The 22,561-nt window shown below is 41.2% G+C and overlaps 1 protein-coding gene across 5 annotated transcripts in view; it reads right to left on the bottom strand.

The window, feature by feature from the left end:
* MTUS1 (microtubule associated scaffold protein 1) overlaps positions 1 to 22,561 on the bottom strand; it is a 116,006-nt gene that overhangs the window by 11,386 nt on the left and 82,059 nt on the right. For 3 of the 5 annotated variants that reach the window (XM_058802921.1, XM_058802922.1, XM_058802924.1), the window contains 2 exons: positions 16,270 to 16,487; positions 3,831 to 3,897 (listed from right to left, as the gene is read on the bottom strand). In XM_058802921.1, coding sequence (XP_058658904.1) covers positions 3,831 to 3,897; positions 16,270 to 16,487 — 285 coding nt within the window. Of the gene's footprint in view, positions 1 to 3,830; positions 3,898 to 4,680; positions 4,860 to 16,269; positions 16,488 to 20,037; positions 20,692 to 22,561 lie in introns of those variants that run through there. The other 2 variants (XM_058802923.1, XM_058802925.1) reach the window with 2 other exon arrangements.

The following is a 22,561-nucleotide window of genomic DNA, read 5'->3' as shown; positions in this document are numbered from 1 at the left end:
AAATTGTCCAAGTCACTTACTGGCCTAGTTATGATTTATGAAAAGGCATTAGACTGTCTGAAATTCTAAACCACAGTTCACCAGGACAGTAAACTGTCAGCATTTTAATAGATGTGGGGGATGTGAAATGGGGATAATTACCACAAAAAAAGCCCAAGTATTTAGTACTATGTGATAGTACACTGCACTAACATTTAATTGCTCAGACCTTTTATTTCACACTGCAAGCTGTATGTTCTCTTGACCAGTAAATCTGCTATAGACAGGCTCATTTCCTTCTCTTTACAATATATATATTTATATCTACATAGTAATTAATTTATGGTATTGGCAGATTCTCAATATTGAAAATTCTTCTTCCCAAAAATGCTTTCAAGTTTATGACCAGATTTCTCTTCGTTCTCTTTCTGGTGTTACTTCCATAATGAGACTAATTATAGAGGACATTAAACCACATTGCATATTTTTGTTCTTGGGCAAGTTAGACAAGGCAGGTAGCCAAAGAAGCCTGCTTTAAGCAACATTTAAGCAGATATGATTGAATAAATAACATGAAGCACTCAATTCTCTGCTGGGAAGTAAATTCACATCCCATGTGCTGCAAACACTACAAGTGACAGAATGTTCAAGCAGGCAAACAGGCAAGTCTGTGAAGTGTGGCAAGTCAGGCCCTGTCTCAAGTAAGTGAAAGAAGCATCTGCCTATTATTTAATATTTTTAATGATCACCGTAACCTGAAAACCGAATCACATTCACTGTAAAACACAACGGTCTCTTCTATTTGAACTTCCAAAGCATCTTGAAGATAATTTAGTAATAAAAAAGAACACTAAGGTATTCTGAAGGAAATACATTTAGCAATTGCCATGCAGCAGCTGGAGGTGAGAGAGAGGGGTTTGGCATTTGGCTGTGTGTGCAGGGTACACACAGGCCTCTCCAGGCCACGCAGAAAGGCTCACCAATGGAAATGTTCAGAGGGCCAAGGTTGGCGCCAGCTGAGTCAACTTTGCACCTGCTATCTTGTAGCAGGACTCAGCTGGATCACATCCAGCATGGCTGCAAGGAGGCTCTGAAACAACGTGGAGTGCAATTGATTTAGAGGAACAGTTTCATACCTCTCAAGAAATATGCAGCCCTTGCAATTTCTACCTACATAATTAAACGAGTAACTAGAAGTTTACACACTAGCTTGCATCTTAAGAGAAACAGTTAACAAGCAGCACATCCTTAGCTGCTCCAGGCTCCCAGAACTACTCTGCTTTCATTGAAGCCAATATCAGTAAACCAGTAGCTGGAGATTTTAACAAAGTCCAAGTTCAGAACCCAACTGTTACTGATTTTGAACTCCCTTTGGAAAAGCCCATCCCCAAACACCTATCACTGCTAATCCTTGCACATGTTTCCAGCTACTGAGAGCAGAAAACATTGTCTGGTAACCATCACCTGGCTGGCACAGTCACATTCTGGGACAGGAATGCCTATTTAAACCATTTAACAAAAAGGTATTTTGGTAGAAATGGTCATACACAATAACCCAGCAAAACAGACCATTTGACAGCAAGTAAATTTGGTCTTGCAAGGTAAATCAAGGAGCTTGGGAACATGCACAGTTAAACTTCAAAGTAAGAAACTGAGAAGTCTAAACTCCACAAGCTTCAGGATACCCTCAAACTCAGCAGCATGCAGAGAACAGGTTCCACTGGGCTGTGCACACCCGGTTCCTCTTCTCAAGAATGTCTGTCCCCAGACTGCAAACCAACAGTCATTAGAAACATGGCAACTGGAACTCCACAAAACATCTACATGGCCAAACTAAGACTCAAACAGCACTTATCTTTCCCAGCAAATGTATGCTTAGATTGTTCTGTGAATGAAAATCCACAGTACTTACGTCAAAACAGTCTATGGAAATCTTAAATTCAGCTGAATCCATTTAACAGTGTCAATAGAAAGCTGATTAGCAGGTATGTATTTAAGCAGATTATTTTCAGCTAAAGCTACTGTTTTAAGAATGCCTTTCTCACACCTTGTCAACAAATTATTAATTTAACTTCAAAAAAAACCCCAAACCAAGTTATTTGTAAAGGTAGACAGAATTGAAGACCTGGATAGTTTTTCATTTCTATAATGAAATCCACTCCCTTTACATGCTGAGGAGAGCAGTACAGACAGGCTAGACATGTGACGTGGTTAAGACAAAGGAACTGCATGAAGATAAATAAATGCTTCATGAAACCATGGTCTGGAAACATTACAAAGGAAGCGAGCCCCAGGCTGCCATTCAGATGCTCCTGCAGAACTGACCCAGGAAGGTCAGCTCTGTGAGGGGAACAGCTGACAATGGCATCCAGCAGCACATCAGCCAGCATCCCTGTCTGAGAGCTCTGGGCACTCGGGTGTCACAGATCCATCAGGCACAGCTGCATTTGAAGTTTTTTCCAGTTATCAACCTACTGAATGGCACATGCTTGCAATGGGAGTCTCATTTATGAGCTCATCAAACTGCTGATCAAAGCAGGAAGATAACAAGTTTATGGGAAGCTCATTTAAGCACAAGGCATCCTTACAAAGAGCTAAGCATTCAAAAAAAACCTGAACTCCACCAAAACCCTCAAATGTGGTAATGGCAAAAGTGTTGGCCAGCTTTTTGGTCTACCCATCTAAGCAGAATTTTCCCTTTCTAGGTAAGTGATAAACATAGTACCTAGGTTGATAAAGGAAAAATAATGTTGAAGATGCAAGCCTAGAGAACAAAAGAGACTTTTTTACTCTGATAGCAATCCTTCTGAAGTCATTTCCTTGAGGTAAACAGATAGGGTTGCTCAGAGAATCACATCAAGTACATAAATAGAAAGAAATCTGGTTTATAAAGTTTATAACACAACTTTTTAGTGATCCAAGAAGACCTTTTCCACATTAAAACCCTAGTCCTGTTGTCACTTTAGGCTAATAGAAACATCAGTTGCAGCTGACGGGGAACACAACCCTGCACCCTGGTACTCCTTCCCTTTCCTCTGCTCCAGTCCCAGCATTCCTTCAGTCACATACTGAAGTCAGGGCAGGCAGCTTTGGCAAAACAGCACTACCAGGCAATAGTCTCAGCTGCCTTAGGTCCCCAGGCAGCTCACTGCATTGGTGGGGACATGGCTGCCCCTGCAGCAATGCTGCCACAAGGAGAACAGAGGGATGCAAAGGCAGGGGAAGGCCAGGCTCTTTCAAAGCCAGCCCCTACTAAGACTGGCCTGTAACATCTGCTAAGTTCAAATACGTTACATGGAGCTACCTCTTAATGCATTTAAATCAAGCTTCAAAGTTGGCAAAACCAGCCCCTGCACATCAGAGCTCAATTTCATGTTATAGCCATCCACTAGGATGAGTTCAAAGATTTAATCTCATCAGCCTAAATGCATTTCCTTCTGTTAATTTCATGCTCATTCACCTACAGGTCACTAAGGCAAAAATGCAGATTTTGCACAGTATGTTTCACAGGTTTATGAATTTTTTGCTAGCAAATCTCTAGAAGACAGCATACAAATGAGTTAGGGATCAAACAGAAGTATATATGCTGTCAGCCATCCTCCCATTTTTTAGAAGTGAGTGCTGTGGTCATCAGACACATGTTTTGCAAGGAGGCCCTGCAAGGCACAGTGAGATCAGTGCCAGGAATTCGGTGAACCTGGGGTCACGCTGTCAGGGCTGCGCAGCACTGAAAGCATCTAAAGGGAATCCAGTCAGGGAATTAAATGACTGCCATTACAGTACCAGGGCATCTGCCTTCTGCAGATCTGCTGCATTTCTGCTTCATGATGAATGCAAAAATAAATTCTTACTTAGTTCTCCTCGAAGGTTAAGTAGCTCTTGAGATAACGCTTTCCGCTGCTTCAGTGCTTCTTCCCTCTGCAGAGAAAAGAACAAAAAACCCCAAATGTTTGGTTACTAGTGGTCTGAGCAGGGTACCTTCCAGTAATTAACTTCCATGTGTTCTGTAGGAAAAACAAGAGCAAGAAGCCAAGGTATGACTCATTTAGGATAACAGTTCAGCTGTTACAATATACACAGATGTTCTTCTGTTGTTAAGGAAGTTATACTTTAAAACAAAGAACAGCTTTTTCCAGGACATCTCTGCAATTAAAATCCTACTTTGCAGCAATTAATTATATATTTCATGGTGGGTGTAGCAACATAAGCCTCCAGAACAAATCAACTGGTAGATGTCAAGGGCACAGAAGTATAGTGTATGTGTGAAAGAGGCATGCATTAAATATTTATCTTAAGCTTACTCAAACAGAAAACCATCAACTTTGCTAAATGCTTAGTCTTCCATGAAGAAAAGGCACAGCCCTGTTCAAAGTTGAATACAACCCACCCTGCCGCTCACAGCTCCTAACGCTAAGATAGATGGTGTTTCTCATAGGGAGACAATCACGCAGCACGTGTGACCAGACCATAGCACAGCAGAAGCCCCCATCACCTCCCTGCTTTCCCCGGAGCTGTGCCCCGGCCAGGAGGCCAGGCCCTGTGCCGCGGACCCGCAGCCCGGGGGCGGCGCAGGCACGGCCGGGCACAGCCGCTCCGCGGCCCGCGGTCACCGCCCCACGCCACGCGCGGGGGGCCAAGGTCCGCACGCCCGCCTGGCAGGGCGCTCCACCGGCGGCTCCCTGCGAAACAAGCACTCATTACCCTTGCTGCAGCGCACTGAGAATAGAGGCACAGCTTGCTGCTAGAGCAGCCCATCTTCCAGCGCCGGCAGCCCCCCGCTCGGCCCTCCGGCCCTCATCGGCGACGCGCGGGCGGCGGCGGCACCAGCGAGGCGGGCAGGTCCGGCCGGGGCCGGGCGGCAAGGCTGGACCTTGCCTCCGCAGGTTATCCTGCGTCCGCGCCCAGCGCTCCGACAGCGGCAGATACTGCAGCTCCTGCAATTGGCACAAGCAGCCAGCGATTACTTAAAGCCACAGCCCTTCTTTTATGCAAGGCGAGCCCAGACATTAGATCGATCGATCTCCACTTGCTCCGACGGCAGCCGGGATCACCGAGGGAACGCTGCCCTTCTCTGCACATAACCGAGCTTATTTTTAGCTGTTTCGGGCTTGTTGTACGCTGCTTTCACACCTAATTTGTTGATGCAAAAATAAACCATAGGAGGCCTAAACTGAATGGGAGAGCCACAGACACAGCAGCTTTGCTGCTGTCAATGCCCAGGCTTATGTTCAATAGTCCCGATGCATGCAAATAGCTTTAAATTTCGCATGCTTTTCCTTTAGCGAGGATACATGAGAGAAAAGGGAAAAAAAAGCACTGGCCCAAAAATCCTCACACTTGTCCACAACAGAGCACAGTAGATGAATTTGCAGACTGGTCGAGCCACACCTACAGCTGGTTCTCCCCAGGGAAAACCTCATCTTTACAGCAAACTCCCCTTTGCCCTCGGTCACTCTCACACCCCGTCCTGGAGGAGGGAATACTCACTGCATGCCTGCAGAACAAATAAAGCAGTAAAATACTCCGTTCTTAAGAAAAACTAGAAAGAATAAGCACCCAAAACCCAGTCATGTATTAAGGTCTGACACAAGACTAATTAAAATGAGTAATTTTTATGCTATGCACTCATTTGCAAGTTTTAGGAAATTATTATGCAGCTGTAAAGGCTGGTTAGAAGAAACTGCCAGCCCTTTACTAGAAATATTTGTATTTTTGACATTGTATGAGAAATATTCCCCTTTAATCACTCAATTTAAGCAGTCTTAACAATTCTTTGGACACTTTAGACTTTGGTAGGGCTATTAAGCAGCTGTGTTGCAGTTTTATATTAAGCACTTAGAGGCTTTTTACAGTGTCAGTGGGCTAAGATTGACAACCACGCCTCACCTCCACAATAAATTCTCAGGAGAGCAGAGAGCTCAGTTATTTAAAGGACTTGCCCTGCTCTTCCCTGCTTCCTCTGCTCAGAAGGGAGATGAGTCATCTCACTCCAGTTCAGCACGAGTGCTCCCACTATGGACACAGCATCTGATGATGAAAATGGGAATGCTACAGTGAGTTATTTGAGCTGCATCCTTGCACACTGGGACACAACCTGCTTTTTTCCAGCCCACTTTGTCAGTAAAAGATCTCAAATTCTCCCTGGTGGCTCTACCATGCTCCAGACCCTTTGGACATGCTAACCTTTTTGTTTAGTGTTTCCAAATGAGCTTCTTTGTGGTCTACGCATTTTGTATTTGTTTTCAGTTAAAGAAATTTGATGCAACAAGGGCATTTACAATCAGCATATGCTAAGGACTAATGAGAGGCTAAGCCTAAAAATCAAAAAAAAAATCAAATAACACTGCCTGTGTAATCTTCATGGTTCTTGCTGCTCCTAAGCCCTGTTGCTTTTTACTGGTGTTGTTTAACCTGTTGCCTCAGTCCAGCTTGCCCATTCATAGTTTAACAGATCCAAGTAATCCAGATGGATTTGTATCATCACCTCCTGCTCACGAACACCTTCAGAAAAAACCTGCCAGCATAAAACTAGAAGACCAAGTTGCTCATATGGATAAGCAGCCACCTAAAGTAGTCAGACTGACTAGCAGAACTTAGTACACTTTTATCTAAGTTCTGAGAGAACTGAAGCTGCAGGTATGGGGGCTTCCCCAAGAAAATGAATCTGAAATCTATATGCAGCAAAATACCAAAAGCACTTGTATAATCCAGAAAGAGCTTCTCTTCAGTATTCAAAGACAGGTATGCATATGCTTTGGGCTGGAATATCCAGCAACCTTCTTGTTTATGCTTAACAAGATTCTAGTTGTAAAATCAGTACCAGAAATTGGGAGAGCAGAACCAAGCTGGAGCATACAGGATCGAGCACTTTTGGCATTGTTATCCAGATAAATCCAGCAATAAGGATCATCCTCATTTGGCTGTCAGAGACTCATGAAGGATCTTCATACCCCTTTACAATTTCTTCTGGTACAATTTATGAATTTATATAAAGATCAGGTAGATTATTTGGGACCTATTTTTTTCTTTTTTACAAATAACCTATTGTAGGTTACACTTAAAACAAAATATTCTCCAGCCATAAACATGGAAGCTTCAGAAAAGAACAAGAACAGAGTTTAGGGATAAAAGATTTGCCACAGGCAATACTAGAGCAATGCACCTCTGCCACTGAATGCTACAAAAAAGTTCCCAGCATAACGAGGGAGACCTGGACACTTCTTGCTGTGAGGAAAACTAGCCAGTTAAAAAATCCTTCACATTTTAAAAATTTGACAAGTTCAGGTAGACATATGCCCCACAGCAAAGACACTTGAGAAGGTGAGGCCCAAGATAGAAGGTTAAAGAACACCACAGCTTCAAGATGGCAAAAACTACCAAGTCAGGAATGGAATAAATTATGAAGTTTGTCATTCATGTTTGTTTTGTTGGCAGTTATGCAGCCCAATTACAGGCTTAGGAGTATTTTTCCTGGCAACTAGCTGGTTTTGCTACAGCTTGAGATTCAAACAGACCAGCCTAGGGTCATTTTAGATACAAACAAGGGTGAGGACATATCGCTGTCTGAACAGTTTCCATTGCTCTGCTTTGAAAGCAGGAAGCTCTACAAAAGTCCACATTCCAGAATGAACAAGAGGGATATTTGTACCAAGCACACAAACAGCCTTCCTGCCTACATACCCATACCAAATCTTCACCCAAGTTATCTCCAAGACATCAGGTTCTGAGCAGTTCTCAAGCTAGAATAGGTGGGCATTCCTCAAGTATGCCACAGCAACTTTGCAGACCACAAATATAAAAGCATGAAGTTTTACAGCAAACTGGAAACTTTCTATTTCCTTGAGAGAATGTGCAACTAGCCAGAGTAACCATTCCAGGTTTCCCAGCACACTCCTGTTCCTGGCCAGGTGGGGTGATGCTGGCGTGGGGGCCTCATGATCTGCCTGCAAATCAAGGCTTTGAGAGCCACAGATAGGCTGCGCCTAGTCAAAAAGTCCTAATCACCTTTTCTAAGTTTTTCCTCCATGTTAAGAGCTGCAAATCCATCAACAGTTACTCAATATAAAAAAGCAAATCACAACAGAAACCAGGTTTCGAGTATGTGTGTCCAAATAAGCTAACATTGCCCAATCTGGTAGTAATTATCCAAACATCACAGTTCACATTTTAAACTAGCACAATCCTTTGGGAAACAAAATATGTTTGGAGCTCTTTTGGAGCTGTATTAAAGAAAGAAAAATTCACAAGAACCAATAATGAAAAGCTTCCATTTGCATACCAAAACACAGTAATTGTTGCTTTTTCAACTTCAAGCAGCTATATCACACTGATATCTTGTGATAAGGCACCTGCCACAGTTGCCTAGTCTACCCCAGTAACAGATTCAGAAGAAGCATTATAGATCACTGCAACCAAAAACTGCAAAGCACTGGTACATTGTGAAGAAAGAGACACAACTCACTTTGAGGCCATGAAATACCCCAGGGAATCAGGCTGTGTTGTGACAATTTTCCCATGGCACAAATGGAGCAGCCACCCTGGAATGTTCATCTCAGTGCTGGGATGCAAGGTGGTCCCTGCCCAGGGAAGGTGGAGAAGGGCTCTGACAATGCCAGTACCAAGCCTCCTGCAGTGAGCAGACAGGACAGGCAGATCCAGGTCTCAGGAAAACTGCAGCAACTCAACCTCTCACTGGTGTAACTGGCAGGTGGGAACACCTCTGACTGCCCAGGCTGTAATCAGCCTTCTGGTTTCCATCAGCAATACACTTCACAAACAACTAATTTCAAGAATCAGAACTTAAAGGAGTAGAAAATTAAGTGTTAAATATAAAAGCATCACAATGCTCTTTTCAAAAAGCATTTTATTATAACAGACTAAATAAAATTTGTTCAGAGTGCATAAAGCAAATTCATCAATGCAAAGAACGGAAGCACTTAAATATGTTTTACTATCATACACAGGGCCAAATTAATTCTATTCTTGGAAAGAAGAGTCTGGCTTTTGTAAGCAATTTACTGTCAAACCAAACCACAAGCACTTACTCCTAAAATTAAACTTAGAGAGAAATGCTGAGCATTTAAAAAACTTAATAAATTAGTAAATTTGCAAGCACTTCTGTAACGTGTATGGTTACACCCTACTGGAGATGTGCTGAGGTTGTATGGAAAAAACCATCATAATTTAAATATTTTTTAATACTGGTACAGTCTAAGTTGTCAACAGGATGTCTTTCTCATCTAAGGAGATATTCCTCTTGGGTATGAAGCATTAGAAATTTATGTCTACTCCATTCTTGTGCTGCTCCAGTAATAAAAACATGATCACCATCATTGGCTGTAGTGTAGAAATTGAGTCACATCTTTGCATAAACTCCAGTCACTCATGTGTCATCAGCTACAGCCTAGAGGTAATTAGGAAGGGACAACAAAAGGGCCATTCATATCTGCTTTGCAGTATGATATTTGACTTGAGGATTTTGGTCCTTACACCACAGTATTTCTATCTGTCCCTGTTCCTTCTTTCCTAGCAAAATCCAGTCCTCTAAGACTTCTCATTAGATATTATCTGTTTTAGAAATTGATTTCTTAAAAACTCCCCTACTCCATACCTCATTTAACACCCCCTTGCAGTGTCAGTTCCTCTGCATCACCCAATGCAAAAGCAAGCTAAAGACATGAGCCCAGGAAGCAGCACAACAAACAGGATTTACACTCTCTGCTCCATGCACATTTTTGAAAGGAGCAGACTATTACTGTGATAAAATATAAATGTCATTAACCCTCTCAAATCAATAAATATACAGTGAAATGAATACTTCTCATTTACTCTTGGCTTCATTTGTGTTAGGCACTGCCTTCTTACCCCATGAAATATGCCATCAATTTTCACCTTGACGTACTTCAAGCAGAATTACGACTCAGAATACAGCATTTACATGATTAGCTGATAGAGAGAGATTTACTGCAATTTCTAATATTTTACTTCTTTTATCTACTAGGTGCATCTATGGAGAATCAGATGTTTTTTTTCCCTGATGTTTAGAGTATGAAACACTAAAGCAGAGAACCAGCCAAGCAGGATTCCTATGAGTCACCATGTATTTAACACATTTACTTGCAGGCTCTTTATGCTTTTGCAAGCTTTACACAGGCTCTTAGGCTTGCAGGGATCTTTGTTTTCCAATTTAGATGTGGTGCCCACCTGCAATAGCAATAGCCTTGCAAAGATAGGTCCAGATGTAATAATATGGGCTATTTAATTTTACTTCTCTATAACAGCCTGTTTGCTACTTTACAGCTACTTTACAGTCTCTCAATGCTAACATTAGTTCTTACTTCTCACACAGAACGACTCCTTCCTTCCCTGTAGAAACTCCAATCTCATAAAAACTAAGTTTACCTCATCTACGTGATCACTTATTTCTCACTATTTTGTTAAAGCTTTTTGTCTCAGTCCAACTCATCTGAATGACACAGTAGCCATCAGATACTTTATAACTCTGAGAGTTATACTGTCACTATTTTTCTCACATCTATAAAACTACTATTACCATTATAAAGTTATAAAAATGTTGTAATAAGAGCCTATGCTGGAGCATAATATGCACTATTAATTTCATTTTTAAGACTGTTTAGAATTTCATGTGAAAAGGTAGTACAAATCAAGAAGGAAACAAGATTGAAACAAGTTGCTTGCTTTCTTCTACTAACTGCTCCCTTAAATTTTGCAATAGATACCTCTATATTGCTGCTGTCATTAATTTTTCAGCTTCTTGAAAAAAAAATAATTACAAGAAATAACAAGGTAGTAATGAAAATCAGGATCTTTGTGGAAAGCAGCACTGGTTGCCTGAAACATCAAGTTTGTCTCAGTCAAGGAGTAGCTATAGGACAGGAGTCCCAATTCCTTTCAGCTGTAATCCATTCTGAACACTCAGGTGTACCATTTAATTTGCTTAACTGATGCATCTTCTAAAAGGTTATTTCCAACAGAGCCTAGTTTCAGAGTAATTAATGGATTAAAATGTTTTTCTGGATGTTAGAGCTCACAAATTTTCAATCTGTTGCCAAAACATTCTTGTTCATTCATACTAGTTTTATAGAGACATTGAGAATTACCTGAAACTTCCTTGCTTTCCAACTGCTACTCATCAGACACAGGCTTCCAGAGCCTAGGTCTTCTCTGCAGGGGGAAACTACTGTATTACTCAAATAGTCTCTGTTACAAAACAGAAAATATTTGCATGCCTCAAAATCAGGATATTATATTTTGACTTCTAACTGACTTTTCTTTTTTTTTTTTAAGTAAGCACAAAATTTATCTCAATTACATATCCTTATTCTCTCTTGTAAAAAGTTATGTCCATGTTTTGGGAAGCCAGATACACCTGGTATGAAAATTCTAAAGAAAACTGGCCAAGTTTGATGTAAAGTTCTAGAAAATCAAAACTAAACGTTTTCCTCAGAGACAGCTGCTCTAAACAACAGGACATGTAGGTCAAAAGATGTGACTGTTCCAAAACTCTTGGGGTCTAGAGATGCAATGTGTACTTCTGCCCCTTAACCTAGATATGCACTTCTCATTTGATAAATATAAACATTTTCTGCTCAACTTCCACAAAGGCCAGGACAAACATTTCTAAGAGATGTGCTCATGTATTCTGAAATGGAAAAAACCCCATTTTAAACTGCTAAGCTCCCAAGGAAACTAGCATCTTGACTCTTATACTCATGCACATGTCAGGAAATGCCAGTTACAACAGATCATACACTAATGGTTAATTTCTATTTCCACCTAGAAATGCTGAAGCCTGCTCAGTCACACCATTTCTAGCATATTCCTCATGTTGCTTCCTGTGTCACATCCACAATTAGTGTTACCCACTGCCAAGGCTCTATACCCTCTCAAATGGCCTTTTCCTCTACTAAGGAAACTTATTAAAGATGGCACCACAACATTCCCATGTAAAGTGACCAGTAAATAGCAGCACTCCCATGACCACACCAAGAAAAGCACAACAGTATAACTGAGCTTCTTTTCATCTCTATAGTACCCTGTTTCACAGATACAAATTTGAAGCCCATTTCCATATCAGAATCTGTACAGAATTACTGAGATGCTTAATTTGGATTAATTTATTAAACTAGAAAAATAAAAATGGATATTCATAACTAAACATTTTACCATCTAATTTTTTTTAAACAGCTTATGTAGTAGTTCTGAATGGAGCAGCTTATGCACTAAAATGAGAAGATGAAATATCTATCAATTCACACTTTGAACAGTTACAAAGCCATTGTAATTACACATTATCTTTCCTCTAAGACAGCTAAATCTGTCTTAGACAGACAAATTTGAAACTAGATTTAAAACCAAGCTATACCAAACTGCTAAAACAATCACCCTGCACTCCCAAAGATGTAAGAGTTTATACCCAGCAGTGAGCTGGAGGTTAGAACAGCCCAGCTGCAGGGCTCACACAGCCTCGGGGACAGCCCTGAGGCAGGGGAGGGGGCTGAACCCTCTCAGGAGGCAGGAAGCAGAGGCTCAGGCAGGAGCTGCCACAGCCCCAGCCTCAGCAGCTGGCGATGTACTGGGGGTTTTTTGCTTCCCAAGGGAGCAGCTGGCTCCCAGCCACAGCTGCAGACCTCTCAGGAACACATTCCCACCCCACCCCAGCACTGGCAGTTCTTCACTTCCTCTCCTTCCCACTGTGAACCACTGCATGGGGACATACCCAAAACACTTTCAACACGGACAGACCTGTAAAACTAGACCCATAGTAATTTTTTTACTGGCTTTCCAAAGAAGCCCAAGCATACACAAGGGCTAGGGAAGAGAGGAGAGAGCTGCAAGAGTGGCATCCCCAACCTGACTTATTACAGACATGCTAACCACCTATTTAAAGCATCTGCGAACATATCTCTTACTGAAGGGACAATAAATTCAAAATTAATACTAGTGGAAGTTAAAAGATCAACTCAAATGCAGTAGTGCAAATTTCAGAACTCAGTGCAGTTGAAAGTTAATGGAAAACTGCTTTCCTTGGCACTTCATGCACTCATTGTAAATGGCCAATTTTGCCATTTCCTCTGTACTGCCACTTTTCTGTCACTTAAAAAACAGGAAAGTAGTCATGAAGTAACAGGAATTACCAGGGGATCAGGGGAAGCACAGTACTCTAGAAAGTCTCAGCTTGCTTTTGTGATCAGTGTGCAGTTTAACATGTGCTCCTATCACTGCCAGCACACACACAGCTGTCCAACAATGGAAAAACTCCGTGTTCTCATCAGCCCCACTGCTCATTGCCATCAAATATTCTGGATGCCAAGAGGTTTTCCATCCAGCATTAACTCAGTGCAACAATAGTTCCTGTGAGGTAGAAATCAGACTTTTAGGATTTTTTAACTTGGAAGAGTCTTGGTAAAGGTAGCTGAGCATAGAGACCCTCCCCACCCTCCCTAAAGAAACACCAACAGATCAAGTGGGAAGGTTTTATCAGAAGCAGCTATTACTATTGACAGCTCCAAGGTAACTCTTGCAACAAACAGGTTTGAGCTCAGGTTTTTTTGAGAGATTCCTGCTCAGCTAGAAACATCAGAGCAGCATTGCTCAATCCCATTTAACCCTTTGACAGCAGCCTCTCAATCTCACTCCAATGGGCTAGTTGCAGTTTTGGCAGAAGCCATTGCCAGCAAGTCCTGATTTTGTTCTCAGCTATATTCCACTTCAAATGAACTCATAAGAAATAACTTTAATCTTTTGTGCAGAAATATATTGGGAACTCTTGGGGACAAAAAGAAAAAAAACACACGACAGTAAAACCAAACAAATCTAACAGCAAATCGTATCCCAGTTGCCTCAGCTTTGGAGATCAAGCAGTGGAGGCTGCAGCAGATTTTGCCAAGAGGCTCAGGCTGGGCTGCTCAGCCTTGAAGTGACCCAAGTGCTCAGGGCAGTGCTTTACTCCATTGGCCAGGCAGCCTGTCCTTCACCCCATCTCACCCTCACTCACACTGGCTCTGACAATCCACGTCAGCACCTGGCAGAGAAATGCTCCTTGGCTGGTTTAGCTTTCTGGTAGTGGTAGGCTGAACTGGCTTTCTGCAGGGACACAGCAGCACCAGAGGAGTCCAGAGCATGTCTCTCTGCTTCCAGCAAGCTGTTTCTTGGGGTGCACCATGTCACTCCACACTTGCTCCAGTGGGAAGAATGGAAGCATAGCTTTGTTCCTAGTGTAATCAGCTAAGTGTGTTTGTCTTGTTTTGTTTTTTTTAAGACAGAGAAGCTGAGGCTACTTTCAGTTGGCTATGCAGTAGTTAACCTATGAAAACCTACCTCATGAGTTAAAGCCTAACTTAAGTTTTTCCCTCAGTTTATCCAGAGTTCGAAAACTACATCAAAGAGTTCCCCACGTGATACTTCAGACAAATAATCATATGGGCAGCTAAGACTCTTAGCTATACCAGACTCCACCCCTCACCATAAAGGAAAAAACTCAAACAAGCAAACAAAATTAACACTACTCTTCACAGTGTTCCCTTGAACAGTGAAATCCTTCAGGATGTTTGCCCCAGCTAACTAAAAAATGGTGCTTAAGTATTCCTTACAGCACCATGGCAGAAGGGTCCTTCTCATCCCTGTGGTACTTCCCAAGAGTAGGGCAATGAGTATTTGTCCTACCCCAGGAAAGGAGAGAGCAATCTCAAAATCAATAACTGGTATGAAAATACATCAGTGTATTATTATAATATCTAGCTCAATTTCATGTGCTCAAACTAAACTGTCCAAGATTACTAATTTTATATAATTTGATGGAGATATTTTTTCTTTCCACCTGCAAAAGACTAACAAAGAGGAATAAGGAGAAAAATCACTAGCTTCTTCTATGCAGTTCTCTCTTCCCTCCTTCAAAATCACTTTTTCCTTATACCCCTGAATATTCTTTAAAAAAAAAAACACACATTTAGGCTAGAGCAACCTGTAAAATAGCCTAGAAAAAGCAAATTAGTATGATGGCCTTCTTCTTACTAAACAGGACATTTATAAAGTATTTGTGAGTTTTAAAATGTTGCAATAAAAATAATGGAGAGAAGAAACTAGGCCAAGACATTTAATTGTAAAGAGTTACTGAAAAAATCATTGTACTTCTTCTACTGTAATTAGAAGACTGCGCAGAAGTTTAGCAGGGAGAATTTAACTTAAAGTTTCACAATATCATGTTAATGACAGGCATCCAAAAATCCTGTATCAAATTGCTTTGAAGATCTCAAACTAGTTCCTTAGGCAGAGAAAGGTGTTTCAACCAAGAGTTTAAAAAAACCCAACCAAATCAATCCCAGAAAACTGGCTAAGAGCCACTGCTCTTAGAGTTGAAGCAGACTAGGAGATAAATGCAGTATTTTTAGATTAAATGAAAGCAAGCAGATATTATCCCATGAGAAAGTATTCTGGCAAAAATGTAACAAAGACAATTCAGTGCTTTTTTGTAAACAGACTCTAAAATCACCATGTAGCAGAAGAGTTGAAATGAAATTGATACCAATCTTAGAACATTAGTTATAAATGCAAGAGTAATGGCTATTCAAGACTGCATCAGCTGTGCAGTATAAATACATAACTGTTATAATTTCCTTGACTTCACATTTTCCTTTTCTCAAAAGTTTTCAAAGCAGACCAACAGTTCCTAGTGTAGTATCAAACTATTAAGTCATTACATATTTCAAACAGATCAGAAAAATTAAGCCACATCTGATTCGTTCCACTCTATAATTCCAGATGCAGTTCTGTATTTTTATTACTAATTTTAAGACCGCCATCAACAATGCAGGATTCAATAAATAAAACTGTAACAACTCAGACTTTATTCTGAGTCGCTCAAAAACATATCCACCCCTTAAATACTCTTCCATACAATGTCAGATAACAAAGCAAGGGCATGTAGATTATCTGTTGAAACTAGTCTTTCCTACAAGGGCAGAACTTGAAGGACATGCTTGGAAAGCTACTCAGCCCTGAAGGACTCTCTGACTACAAACATTTAAAAACTCTTTTAAAGAGCACATGAAGCATGCAGAGGCCACAAAGCCCAGTGTCGTGGGTTTGATTCTTTTTCTAGCTAACTAATGCTAGAAGTATAACCTCCACAGGAAAACAGAAACCACTGGAATAGAAACACAAAATTTATTATCGGTATATTAATATTTTCTGAAGCCCTTGCTGAGAAGAGAACAATTGTTTAATTGTTCAAATAATTAAAGCCAAAATTGATGAGCTGTGAGTTTTTACCTCAGACTGCAGGTGCTGGATGACAACTGTTAATGCTTCAAACTTTTGGTTACTGGACGTCAGGAATTTTTTCAGCTGCAGGATGATTCCACTTTGGGTCTCACATTTTGTTTTGTACTGTGTCAACTCGGCTGCTTTAGTGCCAGGTGAACGTGCATCTGTGGAAGCCTGAGTCCGTATGCATGAGCTCTTGGCACTCCGCTGCTTGCCCTTGTCAACTAAGAAACAACAACAACAACGAATCAACATGCATTTCATGCTGAAATCTCACCACAATGTAAAGACAGGTGCAAAAGAAAGCAGTTATAAATTCCTACAAACACTTGCTGAAACACTAACTAGGAGAAAGGGTTATTTCAGTAGCATTGCAGAGCAGGTACTACAAATTTGTTAATTCCTAACACCATAACTTTGGATACTATGTTCTGTACTTCATCCTCACCATCATGTCTTCTGTGGCATACTTTTCAGCATACTCTTCACAGTGGGCTTTGCAAAAATACTTTCATAAAATGCAAGATATCTTTCCTCCTATCTGTTCAGTAACTTATTTCTAAAATAAGAGTTGTCCTCTTTTGTGTGCAACACAGAATTCATATTTCCTGCACTCTAAAGTACTGCTGAATACAAAACCATTTTCTCTACATTTCCTTTGTTATTTTTCTTCCTTTCAAAATTTTAATTGTAAAAACTCCCCTCTCTGTAGCTGAGGCCTGAGCTTTATTAACTAGAGGTCTTGCACCATTTCTTAAAGGTAGCAGTTTTCAGTCACAAGGACAAGACTTTAGGAAAGCTCTAAAATGTAATATATTTCAATATATTTTCACAGTCCTGAAATTAGATTATTGATTTAATACTCTTAGTTTTGTGGCAACCTCAATGCTTTCACAGTACACAATCATCTCATGTCAGAGGAAACCAGATGACATAAATCAGCACTTGACTCAAACACTGTATTTTCAGGTTTCTCTGCTGCCTTCAGACTGGAAAGGGAGTACAGAACTGCTGTGCAGATAGGGCCAGTCTTCCCCCCTTGATCACAAAGGGAATGAGCAAACAATTTTGCAATAAAAGGCTGATGCAATAGACAAATATCCCTTGGCAATTTAATGAAGACATCTAAGCAGATTACTTTGTACAGTTTCAACTTAACAAGATTTCTTCATGATAGAGTGAAAAAACCTGAGAGGTGAGATCTGGATAAAAGAAAGATAGGAACAATCGAAAAAAAAAAACCAGGGGACAAACTAAGCAACAAGAGTCAATCTTTTCTGAATCCCAAGCACCTGGTTTGAAGGTTGTCAAATGACCCTACAATCATCCCAGCAGTGTAAGGTTCAATCTCACAACTGGAGAAAGTATTAAGAACAAAAGCTTTAATTTTCAGTTAATGTTAGTCTGACTAACACATCAGCATTGTGTTAATACATCAGTCTACCACAGCCTGCATTTTTTTTAGTCTTTGAAAATAGTTTTCCTGTTCAAAATACTAACGTCCTCTACGCCTTCCTTACTGAGCCTGGCATAAAATGCCTCCTGAGCCTATTAATTTTCTAGATAAATCTGCTCTGGGCAAGAATTTCTGCTAGTTGGAGAATTGTCATCATATCGTGCTTTATAATGTTCAAATGCCCCTGTATTCTTGGAGATCTCCCTAGACTTCTGCTCAGAGATGCAGACTGTTAAAGACTGCATTGTGCAGCTTAATATTAGACCTATTAAAAGGTGTATCAACCCAAATCAAAATACAAACGTGTAGGACAAAAGCATCAAGGTTGGCTGCCACTTCTAGCTATTTTTACCACTATTTAACTAACATGACCACTTCTTCTCTCACTGTGTAACAACATCTTTCAAGTAGACACTTTTACACAAATGCCAGTTCACATCTGAGAGCAACCGTGCCAAATTTCCAGCAATCTTATGGACAATACTGTATGAAGGAAACTACTGGTTACCTTCTGAAGCTCCTTCAAAAATCACAACAAATAATAATCGAGAAGGAGGGGGGTGGGGGAAGAAAAAGGATTAGAGAATAAACATGTAGAGTCAGTTCTTCCCTTCCCTACTGCCTTACATACTCCTACTCTCTCATATATTCCACCTCCCTTCCTGAATGCTCCACTTATGACAAATAGAGAACAAGAGCTTTATTCTTGATGTAGGAGTATTGGGTAAATTCACTGATACAGATGCTAGTTTCATAATTTAATTAAATATTTGAAATTAGTTTTACAACCACCACGCTGACAGAGCTGTGTTAAACCTGAACAATTGCAGACAATTTTTACGCTGGGGAAAAATTACATCACATAGTTAATTACCTAATGAAAAAGTTTCATTTAAATACAGTGATACAATAGAAAACGACAAATGACAAAAGGCTCCAAATACTCATTGTTTCTGTAGTTCAGCCAGTCCTTATCATTTTTTAGTTTCATGCCACTGCTTTTATCCTGCTGGCCAGACCACCAAGTATTTTCCAAGAAGCTCATTCAAGCATCCAACCAAGCCAGCCCTTGATACTATACTAAAAAAAAACTGAACAAAAAACATGCATGAAGTGAAACTCAGTGACATTCCTGTTGGCAATTTTATCATAGACATACTATACACAGCCACTTCAAATGCTGAAAAGCATGAGCCCTCTGTAGCATGAACTGCCTCTACAGATTAACACCACTGACACTACGATGTTTATTTATGGCCTACGTACCTCTGGGCAATGACAGATCGTTTCCAGATTTGTATAGAAGGCATGCTGTGGTGTCAAAACAAAAGCCATGCTTTCATTAAGACAAAAGCATCATGAGTCTGATTAATGATACCACCACATCAATGACAGAGACTAATTCAAAGATGGTATTGGTTAACAGCCCAAGCCCTTCTCACTTGGGCCGGTTCACCTTACACCTCTATACAGTCAGACTTGTAACACAGAACAATTTCCACATTTAAATCAAGTTCTAGACTCCTCTCCAGCAGGCTCAAAACCCCTTTACCCAATAGAAAACTTGGTAAGGTGGAAAGCTGGGTAAGTTGGAAGACAGAAAATCAGATTTTCTAGTACTGCATGTAGTACAGTAACTGGACAGATCCACCATCCTATCCTTCACACCAGTAAAGAAGAAAAATAGCAGTGATTTTGCAAAGACTAAGCCTTTTGATGATTGAATCATTCACAGAAGATTTGATTTGAATCTTGGAAAAGGTTCACAAATCCTCTCACTCCCCCCACAGCCATTATATGGATGGCATAGCAGTCTCCAGTTCACTGGGGAGAGCATTAGACCCACTCCAAGCTTCTCTGTGAAGCAAACTGTTTCTCATGCACAGCTGTTCAGAGGCAAGAAATACACAACTGTCAGTACACAGGGTGTGTTCCACAAAGTCACATTTAGGTGCTGGGGCTCTGCCCAGCGCTTGACACAGTATTTGTCTGGCGGGCTACCTCAGAGCTTCCATTGTCCTACTGGTTTCCTAAGCCTCCCTATCTTGTGCATTGTTGTTGGATTACCAGAAATATCTCTAACACACGTTTTTTGGATTGAAGAGCCAAATCAAAGCCTTCCTTTGCATATCATGTACTAGGAAGGTATGTGTAGTAGTATCTACACTAACTACAAACTATTTTAGGCGAGAGATTCAATTTCTACAAACAATTAAATTTTTAAAAAGCATTCAAAATAGACTAAACAAGTTTCTCAACAAGCACAAATAGAAACAACTTCACTTCTCTCCCCACACCTACAGTCACAACTGTCTTACCCCCAAGCACAGTCTTTTCACATTCCTCATCGAAACTGTTAGCTTCCACAGGTCTTTCAAAACCCACGTGCGTCGGGTGTAAGCATTTTTCAAAGAAAAATTCTTGCTCAACATTTTCTCTCATGGGAAGATGCAGGCTGGTAAAAACTTTCTGCCTCTCCTCCATTTTCTGGAAAGCCTTGTCTACACATGTTAAATTGGTGCTCACTTCTTTGATCAGTAGCACCAGATCAGCCTGAGTATTTAATCGAGCTTCCATTTCTTCTCTTACTCTCTGGATTTCCTCAAGCACAGTTCTTATATCCAAGTGACTGGACTTCACCTCTGCTTTGAGATCTTCTTTCACCTGTTGCTGGCTCCTCTGCAGTGCTAACACCGTTCTGATTTCCTTCTGTGATGTTTCCACATCATGCTTTAGTGCCTTCTGCCCAGCCTGCATTGCCTCCTGGCTAGCTTTCACTTCTGCCAACAGAGCAGCGATGCACTCCATCCCAATCCCACAGGAGTTTCAGGACCTCTTCCAGTGTCACAGCTTCCACACAGGCAGGAACATCTGTGAGCCGGTATCAGATTTCCCCTGATGGCAAGCCAGCTAGCACACAGCCTTGGGATGGTATCCTGCCACAATCTGCAGCACCCAGCAGTGAAGGCACTCAGTAAAAGTCTCGTACAAGGCGAGCCAAAGGCACTACATGAAAGACTTCAACAGGCAGGGCTGTAGTCAGAGCTCCTTCTCAGGACTCAGCCAGAGCACTAATCATTTTAATTGGCTGATTATGCCACACCTGAATTTTTTAAAATCTTTTGCTGACATCACTGTACATGGGACGTCACCCCAAAAGCCACTCCCAACAGTCACTTGATCTGTGCATCAATCAAAATATGCCTGGGCATCAGTAACCAGGTTTGTTGCAACGCAGCCAAACACTCTGCGAGAACACACTGCCCCTTCCTGTACGACACAAAGGCTCAAAGGAAGCCTGAATTGCCTGCAGGAGCTGAAAGCCAAACAGTTCAACAGCATGTAGTTATTTCAATTGTATATTCAACAAGGTGATTATTCACCTGTCCTGCTAATGTGAGGTTCAGGTGTACATCTGTGGACACGTTTGATAATGCCCCACTCTCACTGAGTGCTCTCCTTATTCACACAGCAAGCAACACCCTTCTGGCAATCTCTGGAAGAACACAGTTCCTGAGGAAACCCTCTAATCCACAAACAATACAGGCTTATCACAGCAATATGGGGAAAATTACTAATGAGATATTTTTGCCATGTTAAGGAGGCCAAGCCTTTTAGCTACAAGGTCTGAGTGTTAACTTTTCTCTGGAAAAGCTAAGGCTTCTTATTTTTAAGCACAAAACTCTTAAAAGGTCTAGGCTCCATATGAAAACAGATGGATTAACGGCACCGGGCTGTTGGCTGTTGTGTTATACAGCAGTTTAATTACACAGTCACTGGATTCAATTTGAAAAAAAATTACCAATACCATGTTGATCTTGGTCTACAGAAGGTGTCAGTCTCTCCTTGCAAAGAGCTGAGCACATACTCAGCATGACACCCAGCAGAACAAGGACTCAGACCACACAACCTGGAACTCAGGAGAACTTACACACCACACCTTTGGCCCTGTCCTGACTCCAGGATGCTTTAAGAGGCAGTGATGATCCCAGAGCAAAACCCCATGCTATCCATCAATAACTGCAGTAACTCCCCTCAGCATTGTTTTGGGCTGGGAAGCATCACTAGGAATGCCAATAGCCCATGCATGCAAGATTTCAGGATTTCCACATCACCACAGTGCTGCTGGCCAAAAGTCCAATCTGGGGACTCTTGTCTTCAGTGAAAGTTTACTGCTGGTTTGCCAGTGCTCCTCCTACACTAGTCCAGACTAATGGGACCAGGAAGGTTTCAGAGATGTGCCCTCCACAGAGAGCACCTCATGGCTTGCAGGTATTCCCCAACTCTTTTGCTATCACAGCCCCTGATAAACACAAAGTCAATGCTGGAGGTTTTTTCCAAGTCACTACATCACCTGTCAGAAGGCCAGACATGGATTTTCTGATGCGATTTCCCAGCAGAGGCCACAGACATAGATTCCTCCCCTTTTGGCTCCTTGCACCATTCCTAGCTACCCCAAGAGCTCCTAAGCATTATTATTCACACAGTCACCACTAAAGACTAGCACATGGGTTGCAGAAGGCCAAACTGAAGTCTGAATGCAGCTAACATGTTTGACAGAAGATTTAGGTAGGTGAAGAGAGCCAGGTAAGAGCAGCAGCACTACTTCTGCATCCCTTGACCATCAGTTGCAGTAATTCAGCTGAGCAGTGTAAATTTTCATTCCACTCTTGACCATACCTTAGTGGTTACTAAAAATCTCACTTGGTGAACCATATGCGAAGACCTTGTCAGAAGCAAAATCCATCTGAAATTCATTCCACTGTTTCTGTTGTGATAAAGCTGGAAAACAGGTGAAAGGGAGGGTATTTCCAGACTCATGCATGTAACCTCCAAGATTTA

Source organism: Ammospiza caudacuta, chromosome 4 (assembly GCF_027887145.1).
Source record: "Ammospiza caudacuta isolate bAmmCau1 chromosome 4, bAmmCau1.pri, whole genome shotgun sequence".
NCBI lineage: Eukaryota > Metazoa > Chordata > Aves > Passeriformes > Passerellidae > Ammospiza > Ammospiza caudacuta.
This window is presented reverse-complemented; position numbering and strand designations above follow the sequence as displayed.